The 21,278-nt window shown below is 34.4% G+C and overlaps 1 protein-coding gene across 1 annotated transcript; it reads right to left on the reverse strand.

Annotated features, from left to right (window-relative positions):
* Nucleotides 1-7,857: 7,857 nt before the first annotated feature.
* Nucleotides 7,858-21,250, reverse strand: LOC128217459 (AN1-type zinc finger protein 4-like). The gene is made up of 7 exons (XM_052924618.1): nucleotides 20,828-21,250; nucleotides 19,796-19,939; nucleotides 18,694-18,883; nucleotides 17,206-17,347; nucleotides 15,546-16,601; nucleotides 15,135-15,286; nucleotides 7,858-9,668 (listed from the first exon to the last, which is right to left on the reverse strand). Exons 1-7 carry the CDS (start codon nucleotides 20,928-20,930, stop codon nucleotides 9,533-9,535), a joined length of 1,923 nt encoding a protein of 640 aa, XP_052780578.1. The 5' UTR covers nucleotides 20,931-21,250; the 3' UTR covers nucleotides 7,858-9,532.
* Between the last annotated feature and the right edge of the window lie 28 nt (nucleotides 21,251-21,278).

A 21,278-nucleotide genomic window follows, 5' to 3' on the forward strand; every position in this document is an offset into this window, starting at 1 on the left:
TTTTTGTTGATAGCATTTGGAAATATAATGTATAATTCTATGCTTATTCAAATGAATTTATGCCTAAAACTTACTGCAATGTTTCATTTTGTCAAGGGGTAAGCTTTGATATTGACCAAAAAGCTTAAATAGTAATAAAACAAGCACCAATTTATTAAAAAGAATGCCACGTGGTTTGGATACAACATAGAGGCTGTTTGGTCAATGTTTATATTTAATGTACTAAGAAGTTGATTAATGATGAATATTTTATAGTGATAGCATTTTATGAAACATATTGATTATTTTTCATTATGTCATTAAAAGATATATTTTCTTAATTTGGATTGAACTTTATACTTTTAAATATACATATTTAGAAGAAAAAAATCGGCATGAATCCAAAAAAGAGCACTTTTGTGTAGCGCTACATCATATAGACTATATATATATACTAACACAAGAAACATTGCTGATAGTCCATATGTTTTCAAACATGGGACAAAGACCAAATAAATTAATTGGTCAAAATGTATTTTGTGCCAAAGAAAGAGTTCTGAAGTGCTTACTAGTCCAACTACTTTACTGTCTTACAATAACATTGGCTATATATCATTGGTAGAAGATTTGAAGAGGTTTGATGATTATGAAATGCCTTCCATTGCCAGTTGATATAAGCTTGTTAGATGATGGTGAATGCATGAAAGAAACACTTCTAAAACATAAGGCTAAATGTCACTAACTGTGTAGAAACCAATTTAGTAAATTCAAATTACGGCGAATTGAAAAAACAACAAAATAGTGAAAACGACCAGTGCTCACCAACGCCATCAAAGGTAACCCAAACTAATTCTGGTAATGTAGCAAATTGGAGATCTTAAATGGAAAGTGTTTCTTCATCTTTTCTGTTTTGGTTTTTCACACTGAGGTTTGAAATTACTGTCATGCTATTTGTGGAATCATTGCGTGAAGGTAGTTTTGCGTTGACAAGGAAGATCTCGTGTTGCTTGTCCCGTGGTTTTCTGCTCTTGACCATCCAAATTATGCTCGTTAGCCCGTGCACATTCGTGACATGGTTGTAATTGAAAAGAAAAACCCAGATGTTGCAACCCAGTTTGCACAAGTGTGTTGTTCAATAAACTCAACGATCAAAATAAAACTCATCAAATATGGTGGTCGAGCTATAGGGCGGGCTGAAAATGCCAGTCAGCTGCTGCGCTGGATGGTTTCTGGTCCTGGACTAGCAAGAGCTGTGCAAGAATTTCAATCCTCCATCCATCAATTGAAACAGAAGCAAAGTAAGGGTCCTGATATTCGCAACCATGAACGACAGAGCTTTTTTCAAAAAAGGTTAAAACACATGTTCTTTCATTGACAGATTTCATTGCAGATATGGGAAACCCATTTAAATGCCACTCTGGAGATCTTCCGGTTTTATATAGTAGGAATATTGTTGATTCAGGTCTTGCTAAACTGTGAGGAACATCGAACAGGTTGGAAAGGACCGATACAACACGCTTGAAGCTGAGCGATTAGAAAAGAGTGACACATTGCCGAGTAGTTCTATTAAACAAAACAAGTTTCTTCTTTTCAGTAGACAAACTCTCAACCAGGTATCCAAAGAAAAGCAGCAGATAAGCTACCTTAAACATGATTATTCCCTCAGAACGAGACGGAAACCTTGAAGAATTCTTTGCTCACGAGAATTTTACTTTCCCTCGATCCTTCTTTGCCACAATTTAAAAGCCTCAGATTGGATACCAAGTCTGATCTGGCATCTTGTCTAGAGCATCATTCACAACCCATTCTTAAACAATGTGAATGCATTAGTGTTAGACGGAGCAGTCATAGTCAACATGCTAAAACCAATAGGCTCTATAGCATTCCAAGCCTATTCCAACAAGGTTTTCAACACATAAATACGCCGCCAGCTTTCAAATGTCCAAAGGTTGGATGTTGTTTTGGATGTATATGATCCTGATAGTTTGGAGTCTGGTACAAGGTTGCACTGAGGGAAGTGGGTCCGACGAAGGATCCTACCAGATACAAAAATACCAGGTAATTGGGATTCATTTTTGAGGGTAAATAAAAACAAAACTAAACTATTCAAGTACCTGATAGATCAAATAGTAAATGTGGAAGATAACAAACTAGTGGTAGCTACACGTGGCCATCATGTTATTTCTTCTCCACAATATGACCGTAAGAACCTCGCTCCTTGTAGTGTGAAGAGGCCGATGTCAAAATGATGGTTAATGTATCAAATCAAGGCCTAAATAAGATAATGATATGTACTGTTGAAACCGATGTGTTGGTTCTGGCTGTAGCGATTGATCCCCCAATTGCAGTTGATGCGTTGTTTAGGGCTGGCAAAAAAATCCCCTGAGGTATTAGCTATTAATTTTATTGTCGAACCTCTAGGTGAGGCAATGGACAAGGCTCTACCATTGACTAATCTGTCGATCATTGTATTGATTTTTGTTCGTTTCCATAACTATAATATTTATTATTTAAGTTGATTTATATATATACATAAGTGTTTATCCTTTTTCTGTATCAATATGTTAGAAACAATAAAGCATATAAACAATGCCGTCTGGTATGTGTTAAAAGCATTGACTTATCTAAATGTTAAACAATTATTTGAATTTTCATAAATTTTGGCTGTCATTTAAAAATATGGCCGCTCGTCGTTACAAGTATATGTAGGTAGACGTAGTTCTGGCAGATGACAAGTATATATTGATAGACAGAAATTGGGCAGAAGACAAGTATACATAAGGAGACGAAGTTCTGCCAGATGACAAGTATATATTAATAGACAGAAATTGGGCAGTAGACAAGTATATATAAGGAGACGTGGATCTGGCAGATGACAAGTATATATAAAGAGACGGGGAACTGGCAGATGACAAGTATTTATAGGAACTTAAGAAGACAAGGATCAATCAGATGACACGTATATATAAGAAGAAAGGGATTAATCAGATGACAAGTATATATTAGAAGACGGTGATTGTGCAGATGACAAGTAAAACTAACAAGAAAGGGATTCAGCAGAATACAAGTATATAGAATAAGATGGAGATCTGGCAGATGACAAGTATATAGAAGAAGATGGAGATATGGCAGATGACAAGTATATAGAAGAAGATGGAGATCTGGCAGATGACAAGTATATAGAAGAAGATGGAGATCTGGCAGATGACAAGTATATAGAAGAAGATGGAGATCTGGCAGATGGCAAGTATATAGAATAAGACGAAGATCTAGCAGATGACAAGTTTATATATGGGAAGACAGTTTGTGGGTATATGAGAATTATATATTGGAATATGATATTCTGCCTGTACTATCATCCCTCAACCATTGTTTTTTAAAGCTGCACTATTGACCGATTTAACTCTTTTTTTCTTTTTATCTCAGAATCAGCTTTTGGCATCAGTGGTTTTAATCAGTCATATAGGATAACACTCAATAACAGAGATCTCAATTGTTTGGAAAACTGCCGAATTGTTTACATAAGACATCCTTTTTCGAGCGTAATTATTCGAAACTGCAAACTGATTTTTATCAGCAGTCTTATATCACTGGTTTTCAACAAAAAAAATACGCAAATTTTGGCTCATTCAAAGACAACAAAATAAAAAGTTGTCAAAACGGTCAATCTATGAGAGTGCAGCTTTAAATAGGGGGACTAGAGACAGTATGTTTTATCTATATATAAAGTATACTGATAAAATTGCGAAGGCATCATCCTGTAGCAGTGGTTTAAGGACATCTACCATGCACTTCCAGTGTTTTATCAGTATATTAAAAAAACACCTCTATTTTAAAACCATTTAACGAGTCCATTCGGTCATTTATTTACACGACTAGCTTTTATTAAACGAAGCAATTTAATATCTATTGAAAGCATTTCTACTTTTCAACAATATCCAAAGTTTGGTAAATAGTTCTGATCACGTATCATTTTTAAATGGTATTTATGTGACGAGGTTTTGAATAATATCTTTATAGTGAAAAATAGTCTAAGAATTCACATCAATGATTTTGATAAACGTCAGAGACATGGCGCAAGCTGTAATGACAAGTGTACTGCATGGTCAAAACATACATGTCTTGACTACTGTAAAGTAGCGTCAACTGGTCAATGTAGAAGCACAGGTCCTAAATGCTGTTAATACGCATTGAATTATATTCTCGATAATGGCTTCCTGCCGTTTCGTTAATTAAAATTTACTCATCTTGAATCCCCTTTTATTGATGTTACATGATGTTAATCATAAATGTACTACTGTATTACACAGGTGACAGTATCAGATATGGTGTAAACTGTTGGTATATACTCAACATTATTAAAGAAGGTGTCAGGCAGAGTTCAACCTTTTGTTATGCTGTAAAATTTCGAGTACTTTTGTGTAATGAAGTTTTACGAAATGTCTAGTACTTTTCATGTTTCATAATTTTAGAATATTTTGTCTGTTAGAAACTTACATTTTTGGTGCTTAAAGTAAAACAGAATCTTTGATAATAGCCAAATTATTTCATGACATTTATTACTCTATTCAAACTTAGTTGTCAAACTTTATATTATAGTATACACAGCGTATAGCATTTTTATTATCAATTAGTCTGTGGAATTATTTTTCTTGACAACCTTGTCAATGATATGAGTATAAGCATAAGTGAAAAATGTAAATTAATATTATATGCAGATGATAGTGCTATCCTTTTCTCACACAAAGATCCGTCTGTTATTGGTAATGTACTCGGCAAGGAACTTGAAAACTGTAGTTAGTGGTTAGTTAGTGTCTTTGCATCTTGGAAAAACAGAATGTATTTTATTTGGGTCTAAAAGAAAACTAACAAAAGTTGATAGCTTTAATGTAAACTGCAATGGCCATAATATAAAACCTAAACAATCTGTTAAATATCTTGGAAGTATACTGGACAATGATTTCAGTGCTGCATCTATTGTTAACAATATTGTCAGTAAAGTTAATTCTAGGCTAAAATTTTTATATAGACAAAATCGTTTTTTAGATATGAATCTAAGAAGATTGTTATGTAACTCCTTAATACAATGTCATTTTTACAATGCATCGACATCTCGGTACAGTGGTATATCTAAACAATTCAAGAACAGATTACAGGTCACTCAGAACAAAGTTGTCAGATTTATTTATGGCTATGATTGTAGAACTTCCCTGAAAGTCTCGGCTTTCAGTGATCATGGATGGCTTAATATAGAAAATAGGATAAAGCAACTAAGACTTAAACATGTACATAAAATCTTTAATAGTAAATGCCCATCATACTTACATTAACATTTTACTTTAGTCTCATCCACACATTCTTATAACAGTAGACATAGTGCTCGAAATTTTAAAGTGCCACAGGCTGACAGTTTTATATTAAATACTTTCTTTTATCAAGCAATCCAGGACTGGAACAGTCTTCCAATAAAGTTAAAAGAATTGAAAAATAAGAATACTTTTAAAAAAGAAGTGAAATCACATCTCATTGTTGGTATGAATTGTGCAGAAATGGAAGATTTCCTATTTTATTAATTGTTATTAATTTAATCTTGCATATCAGTCCAAAGATTTTTGTCATATTATGCTAAAGTGTCATATGGTTTTAACAGTCGGTTGCATTATAACTGTAAAAGTTCGATATCAAACATTTAATCATTCTTTAACTGGTCAAGTGTACATGCATGTTATTTTTGTATAAGAAAACCTAATTTAAACAGCTTACAACTGAGATCTTGGCAAATAATTATATTTGTCATAAGGACCCCATTGGAAATAAGTTGAATAACTTTAATGGGTTATCCTGTGTTATATATTTGTCACATTGAATTAAATCTTTATTAACGCACGTATGTATCCAAAGCATTCTAATGATGTTCTGCTTTAGTATAGATATCATCACTAATACTTTGTTAATCAGTCTGTGTTATAACTTTATGAGATATTTGGTTTGTTACTATGACATATATATGCACGAATAAATCTATCTAAATCTATCTATCTATCTATAACCTATCACTAAGTCTAAAGATTGTTGCGAAAGTTTAGATTGTAATATAAACAGAATGCCCGGCTTAACTGATAATTGAGATTAAGTCAGACAATGACATTTTTAGGGCCCAGCCCCTAGTGTCCCCTGCGTCTGGATTAATTGTCTCAATTTCATTGGCCATGTATTGGCATGACTTTTTGTAACATCCTTTGTCATTGGATGATGATTGTTTTGGCAATTCTCTAAAAGTTGTGTCTTTCCTCGCTCGAGTCACTTTTACTGTTGACTTCTAAGTGTTTCATCTCATAATAAAACGAGGAAATAGACACATTTCTTGATCCTTTTTAGATCTCGGGAAGGAGTCATTAAGAGTCGTCCACACGGCACAAAACTTTGCTCAATAAACATGAAATTGTCAAGTAATACGCACACACCTACATTCGCGCGCGAGCTTGTAAGCATACACACCGGTCATTAGAGGAGTTGGGAGGCAACCTATGTGTGCATCTTTAAACATTTAGTCCCTCCTCAACAACAGATATTAATATGCCTTACATGCATTAGGGAATTTGGCGGTCCCACCCCAACTACATTTCGGCTAATTTAAGTCTGAAATAGTGCATTTAGGTGGGCGCTGGTTGTGGATATTTGAAATGTCAAGAAACCTACTTGTAGCGATGCTTTATGATGTTCAATCAATAAGATCATTTCTCGGATAAACTTAAAACGATCCAGCGTAATTAAGCCCAATATTACTGCATTGGCACAGTAGCCAAGGCAGCTTTTGAAACAACCTTCGCCCTTCAAACTTCTGTAAGATATACTGTCGACGCGTTTTCCATATTTCATGACAAACACGCGGAGGTCTGTCTGTCACTAAAACGGATGTATTGATAAAGCATTTTGTAAATCTACTCACACAACGGTGCACAAGTCCATACGCAGTTAAAAACGGGAGAAGACATTTCTATTCCGATAATGCAGATAGCATGGCGTTCAAGACGTTAAGAGGAGCGCAGGATTTGTCAACAAAATCAGGACCACCGACAAGGGTAGTACATGTATTAAAATGATAGAAGCAGAAAGTGAGAACGAGAAGCTCTTGATTGACACCAAACATTATTTTTGAATGATGACGAATCGATGCTTATAACATTAAATGTAGGCAGTTAATTATTTTAAATCTTGTAAAAACTGATTTTAAGCTCTTTGTAAATGCAGAAGTTTGAATTGAAACCTCACAAATTGACTCCCTTATGTACATGTTATATTATAAGTATCTATCATGTGTTTCCGGTACGGATAGAAAAATCCGACCCGAGGGCACGTGCGTAAGCCGGTAACGAGGCTTGCCAAGGGACGGATTTTTCGATCCGGACCGGAAAAACATGATTGATTTTTTTTCTTGGATATCTAAATTTATCAATTTGTGGAAAAAATGACATTGAAAACAAACGTGTGTACTATTACACCAAAAAGCGCGTGCGACGTTGTTTACCAACGTCATAAAGCGCAGTAATTTTGAATAGCTAAAGATAGCGTTTTAACGATTATTTATGTTCAGTTTTAATTAAAAGTCTTGCAAACATATATATTTGATTGCGCTTTATTAAAATGGCATATTTTTTCACAAACCATACAATAAATGAAATAAGTGGCGCGTTGTTGCGCGTGACTCATCTTACATGGGGTATGTAAGATGGGGTTTTCCAGCACTGGTCACATGACCGGAAACACACGTCCGGTATGCAAGAATCTTCATTACCAGGAAAAGTCTTAAATAACTAAATTGCATACAAACACAGTGAGCTACAGCTGCTTCTTAAGACAAAAAAGCCACAACAAATGTTTATTTTGATATTTTTTATTTATTTTTATTATCATTTATGTCACACTCAATAACATTGTGCATGATATAATATATCACTGCAGTTCGTTCTATATAACAAGCAGACAGTATGTCTTCACTATAGTACATGGCTCTACACAGCCTACTGAAACTGGACAATGATTTAGATTGTACATTGTGAAACCTATGGTGTATTTTACTAACTGAACCATATATTGAACTTGATTATCTGTTGTGTAGTACTGTACACTACAATACTTTCAGGTCAAATGGCAATTCCTTAGTATACAATTTATTCCAACAATATCATGATTCATTTACTATTTCTGACTTTCATCAACACTACTCACATTTCAAAGCACCATATAATGTTCTGATAGCATTTGTGACAAAAACTGACAAGCAAGAAAACAAATATTCTGTTTACAATTTCCTGTGTCACAAAATACAACAACTAAATTAACTAGGTACAAGGACATCAAAGAAACTTGTGCACATTGAATTACAATCAGTGATCATTTCTAGTTTCTGTGAGCCGTGTAGAAGAAGGCAATGTCCAGCCACTGGTCAGTTTTGATGGCTGGACCTGAGATCGGATGACCGACACTGACCAGCACTGGGCATTAGCTACATACCCCCCTGACAAATCAATCTATATCACAGCTAAGCACTAAACACGAAGATAAAATGTAAAAATACTAATTAACATGATTGCAACTAATGATATTTATAACTGGTTTAAACATTAAATCAATTATAGTTAAGTTTAATTAAATACTGAAAATAGTTTTAAACGGTAATTATTAATATAAACTCTATTTAATACATGGTGTACATTGAAAGGTTTTAAACTTACTTAAAAGCTGATATGGAATGAAAATTGTTAACTGTAAGTAAAAGATAAAATGAACAAGCACATCTTAACAATCGTAGACTACTCTATAAATTGGGATTATCACAAGTTAATAACCTTGAATGACTGCAGTATACTTGATACATTTCATATTAAATACATATAAATTGGTACAAATTGCCTAAATTTCAATCCGAGTTATTGAAACACAACACTCAACTATCCCAAAAGGCATTGTGCTTATTATATTAACATATGACCTTAAGTTTAAAATCTGATATATCAAGATATCAATTTATACATTCTTTTGAACAGTAACAGAAAGTTAAAAAGCCTTGCAATAATTATAACCCTCAAGTACAACATATGTGCACCTTTAATTGCTTGCAGATTGTCAACATTTTTTTAAATGCCAAGTTAGTAGAGACAAGAAATCAACAAAGTTAGTTACATGTATGGTGAATAACCACCATTATTAGAGTTTTAACTAGCAATTTCAAAAGAACACTGTATTATTTATACTTATAATAACAATTAGAAAATAAATGAAAAAACAAGTGCAAAGTCACTGGCAGTAACGAAATAAAAACAACACACATTAAGGAATATTTTTCACTTTTTTAACAATAAATTTTGATTTAATTAACAAATTATGCAGTAAAACGTGAATAAATTCAATCCTATTGGTAACTGCTAATGTCAACATGATAAGGAAATAGAGAAAAATGTATTTCAATAACAACAGCAACAACAAAATTTAACAACGTGAACAGTAAGAGAAGTCTTTTTAGGAATATATCACAACAGTTGTGTTGGTGGGATCATATTTTGGGTAGCTTGGGAGCACTGACGACGGGGTTGGCCTGCTCTAGGAGCTTACGGCCCTCCGTTTTGTAGTCAAATGTACAGTCATGGGACTCTGCATAGCGATGACTGGCACAGAAGTTGTTACCACACCTGAAGTACACAAAAATATTATACTTAATTGTAAATCATTTATTAGTGTGAAGTATTAAAACATTATTGTATATATTGATACCTGTGAAAGTGTTTACTCCCAGGGGCTGCCTGTCTTACTGTGATTAGTAAAATTTTAATGTAAGACAGGTATTTTTGTGATAATAATCAACATTATTGTAAACGATATTGCAATAACTTCAAAACCAATAAATACACATGCATATATCTAGATCAATTTCATCCATTTTGCAAGTAAAACTTTTAATATCATTTTAAGTGCCAAACCACCAGAGTGTTTGTTTCACAAGCAAATAATTAATATAACCTAACTTACAAGATAAATATATAGTGTTTTTTCACCATTTTTAGAAAGGGGTCCTGGGCTTCTGATTTGGACAAAAGAGTATTTTATTTTTAAAAATGCCAGGCAAGAATGCATTAAAAAATAGACAGAAAAACAAAACAGACTGATCAAGTTTGTTTCTACAATGTATATACGGTACCATTTTTTAAACTTTTCCCAACAGTTTGGGGGTCCAATTTTATGATGAAGTATATAAAAACTAGAGCTGCACAATCACTGGATGTGATTAATATACCCACTACACCACCTTCTTGTAATAAGAAGTATCACTAGCTGGGATGTATGCTTATTTAATGCCCGTTGTTGGTGAGAAGGCATCAAGTATGGTAAGTCAATGGTCCTATTATATAGAAATAAGAAATTCAACATCAGGGAATTTTTCGTTTTAGTTTTTAGCTCACCTGAGCACGAAGTGCTCAACGTGAGCTATTGTGATCGCCCTGTGTCCGTCGTCAACAATTTGACTGTTAACACTCTAGAGGTCACAATTTGGGCACACTCTTAAAGAAACTTGGTCAGAATGTTACCCTCAATAAAATCTTGGACGAGTTCGATATTTGGTCATCTGGGGTTAAAAACTAGGTCACCAGGTCAAATTAAAGGAAAAGATTGTTAACACTATAGAGGTCACATTTATGACTATATCTTCAGGAAACTTGGTCAGAATGTAAATATTGATAATCTCTAGGTCAAGTTCGAATCTGGGTCATGTGGGGTCAAAAAATAGGTCACCAGGTCAAATTTACGCAAAAGCTTGGTATCACTCTAGAGGTCACATTTATGACTGTATCTTCATAAAAGTTTGTCAGAATGTAAATATTAATAATCTTTAAGTCAAGTTTAAATCTGGGTCATGTGCGGTCAAAAACTAGGTCACCTGGTCAAATCATCGGAAAAGCTTGTTAGCACTCTGGTGGTCACATTTATGACTGTATGTTCATGAAACTTAGTCAGAATGTTTATATTGATTAGCTCTAGGCCAAGTTCGAATCTTGGTCATGTGTGGTCAAAAACTAGGTCACCAGGTCAAATAATAGGAAAAGTATGTTAACACTCTAGAGGCCACATTTATGACCATATGTTCATGGAACTTGACAATTTTCATGTTTATACTCCAACCATAACAAGAACAGAAAATAACAATGTACAAAGACAATTACACATCCTTTCTAAGGTAGCAGACCACCAGACTGACATTTCAAATTCTCTTAAACTGTAATACCCTCAACTATAATATCTAACATGTAGCATTGAAAACTAGTCCTTAATTTGTTTTTATTAAGTCCCCTCTCGTTGCACTTTCCAGTGCCCTGAAAAACACTTATTCCCTCCCCCGTCACAATTGCCTTCGCCCTGAAAACACTTATTTCATACTTGAATTGGATCAGGTGAGCGATACAGGGCCTTCAGGGTCCTCTTGTTTTTAAAAGCATAGCAGTTTTTAATTGAGTTGACAAAACACAAAATAATGTTTCTTTTGTACAGTTGAAGTCACAGGTTTCAAGGACCTTTATTTGATTTTCAAGGACTATCTTAAATAAAAAATATGACCACATATTTAAGTAGACTATCATTTATAAAAGCTATGAAAATAACACATATTGGTGACACAGTAAATCAATACGTCAAAGAATTCTCAAGTTATGCTCTGGACAAGACTGCCCGGTAAAGAGAAGTAAAAAAATAAGTATAAAAAAAATCAAACAGCAATAAGCCTCTAAAAATACCAAATATAATTTTTGGCACATCTTTTCTCAAAACAGTCAATGTGTTTGAATTTTGAAGTCAAAAACTCAAAAAATATAGACTAATAGAGAAAAGTAGACTAGCCTTTGAGAATTTGAGTAATTGTTTTAGCGAAAAAAATATGTTTTTAGTATTTGGAATGAGACCAAACTTTGGCTCTAAATAAGTCGCAATGTAATGCATGCCTGTTCATCTATATTTGACATATGTGACAGTGTAAGCCCTCATGTTAAAATGAAATTCAAAAGCAAATCATTCTTAGATTACAGAAATGAGACAGTGTGCAAATAGATAACAAATACAGCAAATAAAGAAAATTATCTACTCAAAGCTTTTTCTTAGGGTAAACTGACAGCTAAGTTTGCAGTAATGAGTATATGAGAAAATTTAAGACCAGGCAAATATCCAATATGCCACGCTTATGTTCTGTTTCAACAACTCATTTATCATTTACAGAAACATGAGGAGCATAAGCAGATGGCAATACTGGAAATTGGGGCCTGATCCATGTGTCTTAGTTAAACAAAGCGGAATACAACTGACAAATAGTATGGTCTGAGTGATGAGACTTGACACACGGGTTTATATTGTCATCATATCAAGGCTTTTGCATACAAAAGGAGTAGGTTCACTAGAACCATTTTCTGCCCTGTACTTTAAAAAAGGTTTCTGGGTCATATTCAAATTAATATTGTTATATATAATATATGCCTTACATAATGCAGATGTTAAAACTTTTTTTAACTCAACATTTAGCAAAATACTTAGACAGATGAAAATTATGTTCTAAAGGTAAAAAGATTAAAGTTTTTTTCCTGCCATTGTTTGCTGTTTTTCAAAGATTTGAGACAACTAGAAATGTGTCCATAAGACATGGATGACCCCAGGTTTGTAACAAATGCAATGGCTATTATTTTCTCCATTCTCCATCAATGTGCATCAAAATTATGAGTTAAACAAACAAGGAGCAGTTGGAAACAAAATCCCACCTGCACAACTTCATCACCTAAGTAACAATCTGGCAAGGTTTGTAGACTCTTGGTGCAATAGTCTTTGAGTTTTTAGCAACACAAGTCCAGAAATGCCAAAGAGCCGTAACTCTAGTTCTACTAACTGCAGCAGGAAATGTAACCCCATGTGCTTAACGTCATCACCCTATTAACATTAACATGTTTCTAGGCAGTTAAATGTTTATAGTTTTGAGTGACATATCCAGAAATGCCAATTTTTGCTAATTCAAGGGCCAAGCTCTGGTTTACTAAGTGCAACAGAAAACAAACCCCCAGATACAAAACTTCATCACCATATTAAAAGTGCCCTAAAGTTTCATGACTAGGTAGGAGGTAATATAGTTTTGAGCGACACAAGTCCAGAAATGCTCATTTAAGGGCCACAACTCTGGTTTGACCATGTGCTGCAAACAAAACAATCCATGTGTGTTTATATTGTTTGTTATAAAGTAAATCCTGTTGTTATTTATGCAATAATGCATATTAAAGCAATAATGATTGTAAGAAAATGCTCATGGCAGCAGCCAATTGAATGAAAAGCAAAGGCAAACTAATAGTAATACCATTGTATATATGGCAGATTTCACAAAAAAGGCAATTATTTGGCCCATTTGCTTTCATTTATTGTTATTGCATGTCAACGTCATATATACAGCAATTGCCTTTCCCAACCCAATAAGAACACCTAATAGAAGTGATTTGTATTAAAATAATGAAAATATTGTGTTAAATAAGGTAAAAAAATGTAAAAATATGCCGATATTTAGGACAAAAAAGACAGAAAATCTTCCCGGTACCAATATACCACTTTTTTGAGGATGCTTTTCAGTAACATCTGGTAAGTATTTTATTCTTGTCTGTTGAATAATGTTTGCAAGAAATGTTAATTAAAACAATAATATATCTAAAATGATTGCATTTCGTTCGTAATATACTTAAATTTTCGGTAATTGCGCATGGTGATAACGTTACGGTAATCTGTCCTCGAATTGTTGTGTAACATTAGCAGACATGATCCACTGCTAACTGTTTTAAGCCTAAACACACCTTTATTAAATCACTGAAAACAAAGACTACGTGTCGGATAAAAACAGTATTGCATGTAACAAGAAATAGGTCATTCCCGATCATAAAGTTTTTTAGGTCTAAAAATGTGTTAATGTTACTCAAAATCGATTCTGTCCCATTTTAGCATGACGATAGCACCTTTTCTATTCGTGAATAATTTACACCGACTGAGGGTTAACATCCGGGTAGCGATTACTTTTATATTGGACTGGTTCACAGTTGACATTGAAATGATAAAAATAGTGGTGAATACCGTTGATAAAAACTTAATCCAAGTTTGGCTCATTCTGTCCTTCGATGTAACGTTAACATTATGTCACGCTAGCATTAAGACAAGCGCTTTATTAAGCAAGAAAATCGTTGAAATTTGATGACTTTCCCAGAGTCAATTATTCGAACATAACAATGTCGTCTGTAAACTATCGTTTGTAAGTATTCATTCATTAGGTACGTAGTTTATATTGAATTCATACCGCTTTTGTGTTTGATATCGTTATTTATTGGACAGAATTAAGAATTTTTGTGATTATCAATTGACCGTGTTTATCAATCATTTATATAGTTTGTTTTATACTGTATCAAGCTCAAACAGTCTGTGGTAGGTCTGTATTTTAATTTGTTGTGAAACATTCTGTCCAACTGCTAATGTGACATACTGCTAATGTTACTCATTTTGTTTTGTGGTAACACTAGCACATACTGCAATTAGCAATTTATAATATATATGTTTAATATCAAAGGTAATGATAATTGCACCATACTAGAGACATTTATATTACCACAACAAAACATTTATGTTTATAGCTTATCTGATCTGATATAAAAAGAAAACCTATGTTTGCAGAAAGCATTTTCTGTCTTGTTGTCCAATTAGGGTTTGTTTCAATAAATTTATTTGAGAAAAACGAAACAATCTTTATTTTTTGTCTGTACAATCTGTTTTATAGATAAATGAACCATTTAGTGCAAGACAAAATACTTCTTTGGATCAAAATATTAAAAAAAAACAAGTTTTTACCGGCAATATTGTAACACTAGCACAAATGGTATGGTGATACAAAATTCTTTTTTTTATAAAAATGCATGAATAAATCATTGCAAATGTTCTAAAATATGATAGATAAGAAATTGCTGTAAAAGATTATGTTGAAATCACAAATCTGCAATAAATTTTAAAAATCAATATTCGCCGGGAACTTTTTGGTCACCAAAACGTGAAATCTGCCATATGCCAACTTAAGCACAAAGTGTAAATAGTGGAAACAGCAAATTTACCTGCAGGTATAGCTGCAGGCTAAACCAGTTTTCTTAGCACAGACGAAGCACCTCTTTGACGCCTTTTTCTTTGCCTTGACAGGAGGCAAACGGTGAGTAGGGGAAAGGATTCGCCCATCTCGACTAGCAGTCATCCTCTGCAGCCTTGCAGACTGAAATCAATCATTAATTCATTATAACTTGACATTTAGAATAACATTAAAGAATTCAAGATTTGATTTGGTCTATTTTATTGCGTTTACCAATGGACAAACATAACACTTTTTTTGAACAAGCAACATGTTCAGAGGCTATATGATAAACTCCAGAATAAATGAGTTATAATATGCTTCAGTGAACGTTGTACTTTAAGTAAGCCATCATATTGCCATAGTGCTCACATATATATGTCAGTAGTAATATGCAACTAACCAGCAGCCTTCCATCTGGAGTGGTAATGCGACCTTCATTGAATGTAGAATTTCCCAGCATGTAATTTCCTGTTACACGGTTTCTACTAGCACTTGTTACAGTCACATTTCCAATACGCGAGGATCCAACTTTTTCCAAGGAAGCCTGACGCAACAATCCAGACATTGCCCTTGCCTCACTTGTTGTTAAACTCTCTAGTGTAAACTCCTTACGCTTATCTAGTGAACTATGTCGAGACATGGAGGAACTAGCGCCAAGAGTGTCTCTCAGACTGTCAAACAAAGAATAGTCCTTAACCTTAGATTTTGCCCTTGAGGAATGCGTTACTCGCATTGTATCATTGAAATTGTGAGAGGATTCTTTTTTAACAGAGGTAACTGGTCTTGATGGCCCTGGTGTGGCCTCATTGACCAACTTCCCCATGTCCAGCAGTTCCTGTTTAACACTGGCTGGAGCGCAGCTTGCTATTTTATCACAGTCACTGCTCTCAGATCTACCTACAATATTTTCGCCTGGTTCTTTAAGTCCATTATAATCTGCTATAGGTTTATCTAGAGGAGATGCACTGCTACTGTCAGTATTAATATCTTGAGATATGTCTTGAATTTCTTCAAAATCATCCTTACTGTCTTGCTTGGAGCTGTTTCCATCCATAACTCTTGACAGGACCTTACTCAGCCTCTCCAGACTGTCGAGTTGCTGGGCAGCGGCGCTGGACAGCTCCTCATAACTAGGGCTGTCTGAATCATCGGAGTCCGAGGCCAGCTTGGACGCTCCGGCAACTGCCTGCAGTGAAGACTCAAAGGCTGCAGATGCTTTTTCCTTTTCTTCTTGGTGGTCTATCCTCTCCATGCGTTCCTTGACAAGTGAGTGTCGCAGAGCAAGAGAAGAGTGACCCACGTGACCTATGGAGTGACCGACTGGAGGAAGACATAGGTTACGGTTCAGGGTGGCGCTGGGACTGAGGCTGTAACTGGTGCTGGCCGGAAGGTGTCGGAGACGCGATGTTCTATTGCTTGCCCGACCAGAAGTAGGAGGATGCGGCTTTCTGTGCGGCTGAAAGAACAAATGCTTTTAGTATATGCTCTGTCAAGCCCATCTATGTAGAAGTCTCATTTTCAGCATGTCTTTTAAACATTTTATCAATACAAGGCTTGTGCCCTTTGATAATTTTGACCTAACTCTACAAAGAACTCTATGAGACTCCACACAAATGATCATTTTAAACACAGGAAAATTAGTTTTCTTTGTACAGCTGTAATAAGGTAACTAATTAAACCAGCTTTTTAAAAACAAAAGATGCACAGAGAGAGAGAGCTCAACTATTATGCGGCTTTAAAGTTTATGGATTGCCAAGTTTTGGTGAAACGTGCATGGATCACTTTTAAATTAGATTACATGTAAAACGTTCACCAGTTCAAAAAAGCTGCAAAATTTGCATTAAATGAAAATAACATTTATTATTCTTGATTGTATAAAAGTTTCAGTTTCAGTTATTGACATAATATGAAAGAGGCAAAAGATATATTATATGCAAGATATCTTACCTTATACATAAGTAAGTTTGGATGATTGGGAGCCCTCGTATTTAGTTTCAAAAATAATTCAAGTTCTTGAATCTTATTTAATACTAAGGGTAGCCTGATTTATCCGTATATACCTTTTTGCTTATGTTTAGTTTATCCATTTTGAGCCTGATTTGTTTCATTTTTTCTTTGAGTTGTTCATTCTCCTCCACCTTTTCCTTGGTTGGGGCATCCTCCTCTTCCTCCTCATCATTGAAGTTGTACATTGAAACACCACTGAAATAAAAGCATGCAATGCAGGAACCGTAAATTATTCCTTAAATAATTCCCTCTCTTGAAGTTGGCAAACAGCTTTATGCTATTGGGAAAACATTTTTCTGGACTAGATGAAGGTATTGAAAATAATTTGTAGTAGTAAAACATTGTTGCTTAAAGTTTGCACATTGCTGGATACATGTATGTTTGTAAATGCTCAAAACAAGTATTCATTTGAAGCAATTGACTTTCAACATTACTGCAAAAGTAATGTGATTCAGTTAAAGAGGCCATACACGCCTGCTGATAATTCAACAATACCATCACATCACCATACTACAGATGCCAAGCTTTAAACAGGTTCTGCAATCATTGCTGATTATGTTTGCTGAAATATTGGTTTATTTTGCCAAATATTAACATTATTCTGCAAGAAAACAGTCTAATATATTTGTAAGTGTTTGAATGTTGATTTAATGGACAACTTATGTTGATGAAAATCTTAACAATTGTCCCTTTATAGTTCATTAAGTAACTCTCAAGTCATTTAATAATATTAAGTTTAAATATTGCTAATACCTTGGTTCAGGCCAACTTTCCTAGGTTTATATACATATATATAATTTTGATTATTAACATACATACCTAACAAGTATATTGCTTTTCACAGGCCTTCTATCAGTTTGCAATCAGATTGTTAAACAAGGTTTTTATATGCCTCATTTTTTAGTTGGTTTACATTGGTTTACATTGATCTTCTCTGCTTAAAACTAGACGGTTGTTTGGGGGGGACCCAGATGTCACTGCCATGCTTGTCTCAATCTGTTCCTCTAAAAATGAACTATGATGTGGAGTTTCAAATGCATGTTCTATTCCCTGTCATAAGAAGGCAAATATATGCCACAAATCTCATGAGCAGCAGACGCAAAACCTAAGGCTCAAACCTCTAGAGGACCTCCAACTATGACCATTAGCAGGCATGCCTGGAATGTGGGTTTTACACTTATCAATGATCTGAATGAGTTGTACGTAATCCTTCAAAGGGTGTCACAGTTATAAAGAATACACATAACCCATTGCTTGAACCTTGGACCCCCATGCTTGAAATGCGAGTTCTGCAAATTTTCTCTAGGAGGTGAACATTAATAACAAGTTTCATGAAAATCCTAGGAGATACAGAGTGGATATGAAAATGTGACAGACTGACGTAATGTATTTAGCTTTTAGCTATCTCTTCTATCCTTAAAATTATATGTTTAATATGTGTTTGGTTCAATGTATTTTCATGAAATACAAAAGTGTTTAAAAATAAATATAATCTGTCTCCCCCTTCCAATATAAGTTATAACTGAACAATAACAAGTTACCTTAGAGATTCTGAGAGAGGTGTAAGTGTCCCGTCTCCACGATCAACTACGCGAAAGAAACTGAGTTGATCGCCCTCACGGAACACAACCAGGGTCACCTGACGGTTTCCCGGTAATTTCTCGAGAATCTCATCCCGGTTTGCCTCCACATACTCTGCCATCTCTCGCAGGGCAGGATCCTCCATTGGGACTGTCAATATAACATCAATATATCAGATAAAATGGTCAAAATAATCAATATGTCAAATTAGGTTGCTCAGGTGTACATGTGTATAAAACTTTCCTTTCTTCTGGGAACTGGAACAAACAGTTTATGGACTAACCAACAACACCAACATTTAAAGTATGTACATTTGTAACTCAAACTACGGTATTATTGAAAAAGAACTACTGTTGAAAAGAATAGTCTTCTCAGTCAGACTATGGAAAGACATTTCCATGTGTATGCAACAGCAACAGGCAATCCTGCCTATAGCATACAATTTTTTAGCAAACAGGTTTCAAATAATGCTTCTACAGGTTAAATTAGCGAGAAGCATTTATAATAATAAAATGCAGAGCTTCACTGTTAAGATCAAAAAGGATTCAAAATCTGATAAATTGGGTCATTACCAACTTTTTTTTTAATTGGTATTCAGGCTTTTGCATTGGTTAAGCATTATTTTCATCCAATGATTTGGAAACTAATACAGTAAAAAGAATAAAAACTCTATTATCTAACCTATATGTATTCACCTGCGGAAGACATTTTTTGTCACCATGGAGTTATGCCATTAGCTTGTGTAGTCGTATTATTACTCATGTTTTGATTTATTAATAAACATAAAGTAAAACAGAACGTTCTCTCAATAATTAGGCTAATCATCGCTTGAAAATAATTTAAATTGTTTTTTCAATGATTTGGAATCGTTATTATGCAAATATGCTGCTCATCAGATCTCTGTGTATCTATGGAAGTTTCAAATTCATAACAGCTTTTGTTCCATCCACATGCCTTCAGAGAATCCCTCTCATCATTAATCCTCAAGCTAAAGACCTTTCACAATGGTCAACAAAACAGGTATCCATAAATACTATCCCTGGGCGGCTCTAAAAGACTTACTTCTGCGAGTGTTGATGGGACCGCCACGCATGGCCAGCACAAGTTTGAGGGTGGCGCCATCATGGATGTGGTAGTCATGCAGGCAATACTCATCCTCAAGCTCCTCTGACTTCCAGATCAGGTGCTGCTGAGCTATAGGGATCCCTAAATCAGTAAATAAACAAACATTTTAATGTCTTAACTGGCTCTCTAATATGTGAGCTTCCAGCATATGGTTCTGAAATGTACATAAGTCAATGCTTAAATATGTTTTTACAAATGATGCATCTGTTGTAAAAATATCAGCTTTTTAAATACATAAATCAGCAAGTATAAGCTGAAAGGGATAGCAACTTTACTGAAAGGAGTCACTGATCTACATTTGTACCTTTCAATTAAAGTTAAAAATTGTTTTGGCAAGTTTTAAACCTTTATCACCAATCACAAGTTCACTCTAAACTAACAATCTATAATTATTTATATCTTCATAAGAAGTATGTTCAGGCCACTGTCCAAGGTTAATACACAGTAAAACTCTGTTTATATACAGAAAGAGTAAAAACAAAAATGAATTAAATCACCTCATTCTGCCAGTATTACATAATATATGCAGTCCTCAACAAATCCACCACAAATTTGTAAGTGAATATTGACGTGGGACGAAAATGAATTCAATCACACTTGTCCTCCTGGGCGAGTGACATTCCCCATATTGAAATATTAATCCTATTTATTTTCTGAAGAAATGATTGCACTGTGATAAAAATACTGGATGTTCAGGGCTATTAGAAGCTCAGGTGCACTTGCCCTGCAGGACAAATGACCAAAAATAAATCTTTCAAGGTTGTGTCATAAATGTTTTTGAAATTCTAACTGCAATCCTAATAATAATGATATTCTTGCCTACATAACAAAGGATCTTCTGTTTGCAATATTAAGAAGACTATCAGAAGCAAAGGTAAAATCAGATATGGATACTTTAATGATTTTTAATGTCTTAGCACTTCACAAATACTTCTAAAAGAATAGAAGTAAAATGAAAACATTTAATACCTTCCAAACGTTGGATTTTAGCTTTCACCGACATGATGGTTTCAAAGGGTGAAACTCTGAGCTCAAACGCAGCACCTGTGAGCGTTTCAATGTACAGCTCCATTGCAGCCGACGGCCAAAGCAGGCAATTTAATCACTTGTCTTAAAATTTATAATTCATCTGTTCTTTTCTTTGTGACCTTTCACAATCCAAACAAAAACAAAGACTTGATTGTCGTTTTGTACGATTTCTGCAGCTTCTAAGCCATAGCTGCATTTATAAGAGGTGCCATTCTCAAAGATCCTCTTAAAAGTAAGGACTTAACTTATATTTTAGCTCTAAACTCTAAAATAAACATAAAATCCAGTTTATTTTACATGGAAGTTAATTTGGAAAACAACAAAATGGTGGATGTCCAATTATTTCCTGCTGAGGAATTTCAGTGCCCGTATGTTGTAGTTAATGACAACA

Source organism: Mya arenaria, chromosome 2 (assembly GCF_026914265.1).
Source record: "Mya arenaria isolate MELC-2E11 chromosome 2, ASM2691426v1".
NCBI lineage: Eukaryota > Metazoa > Mollusca > Bivalvia > Myida > Myidae > Mya > Mya arenaria.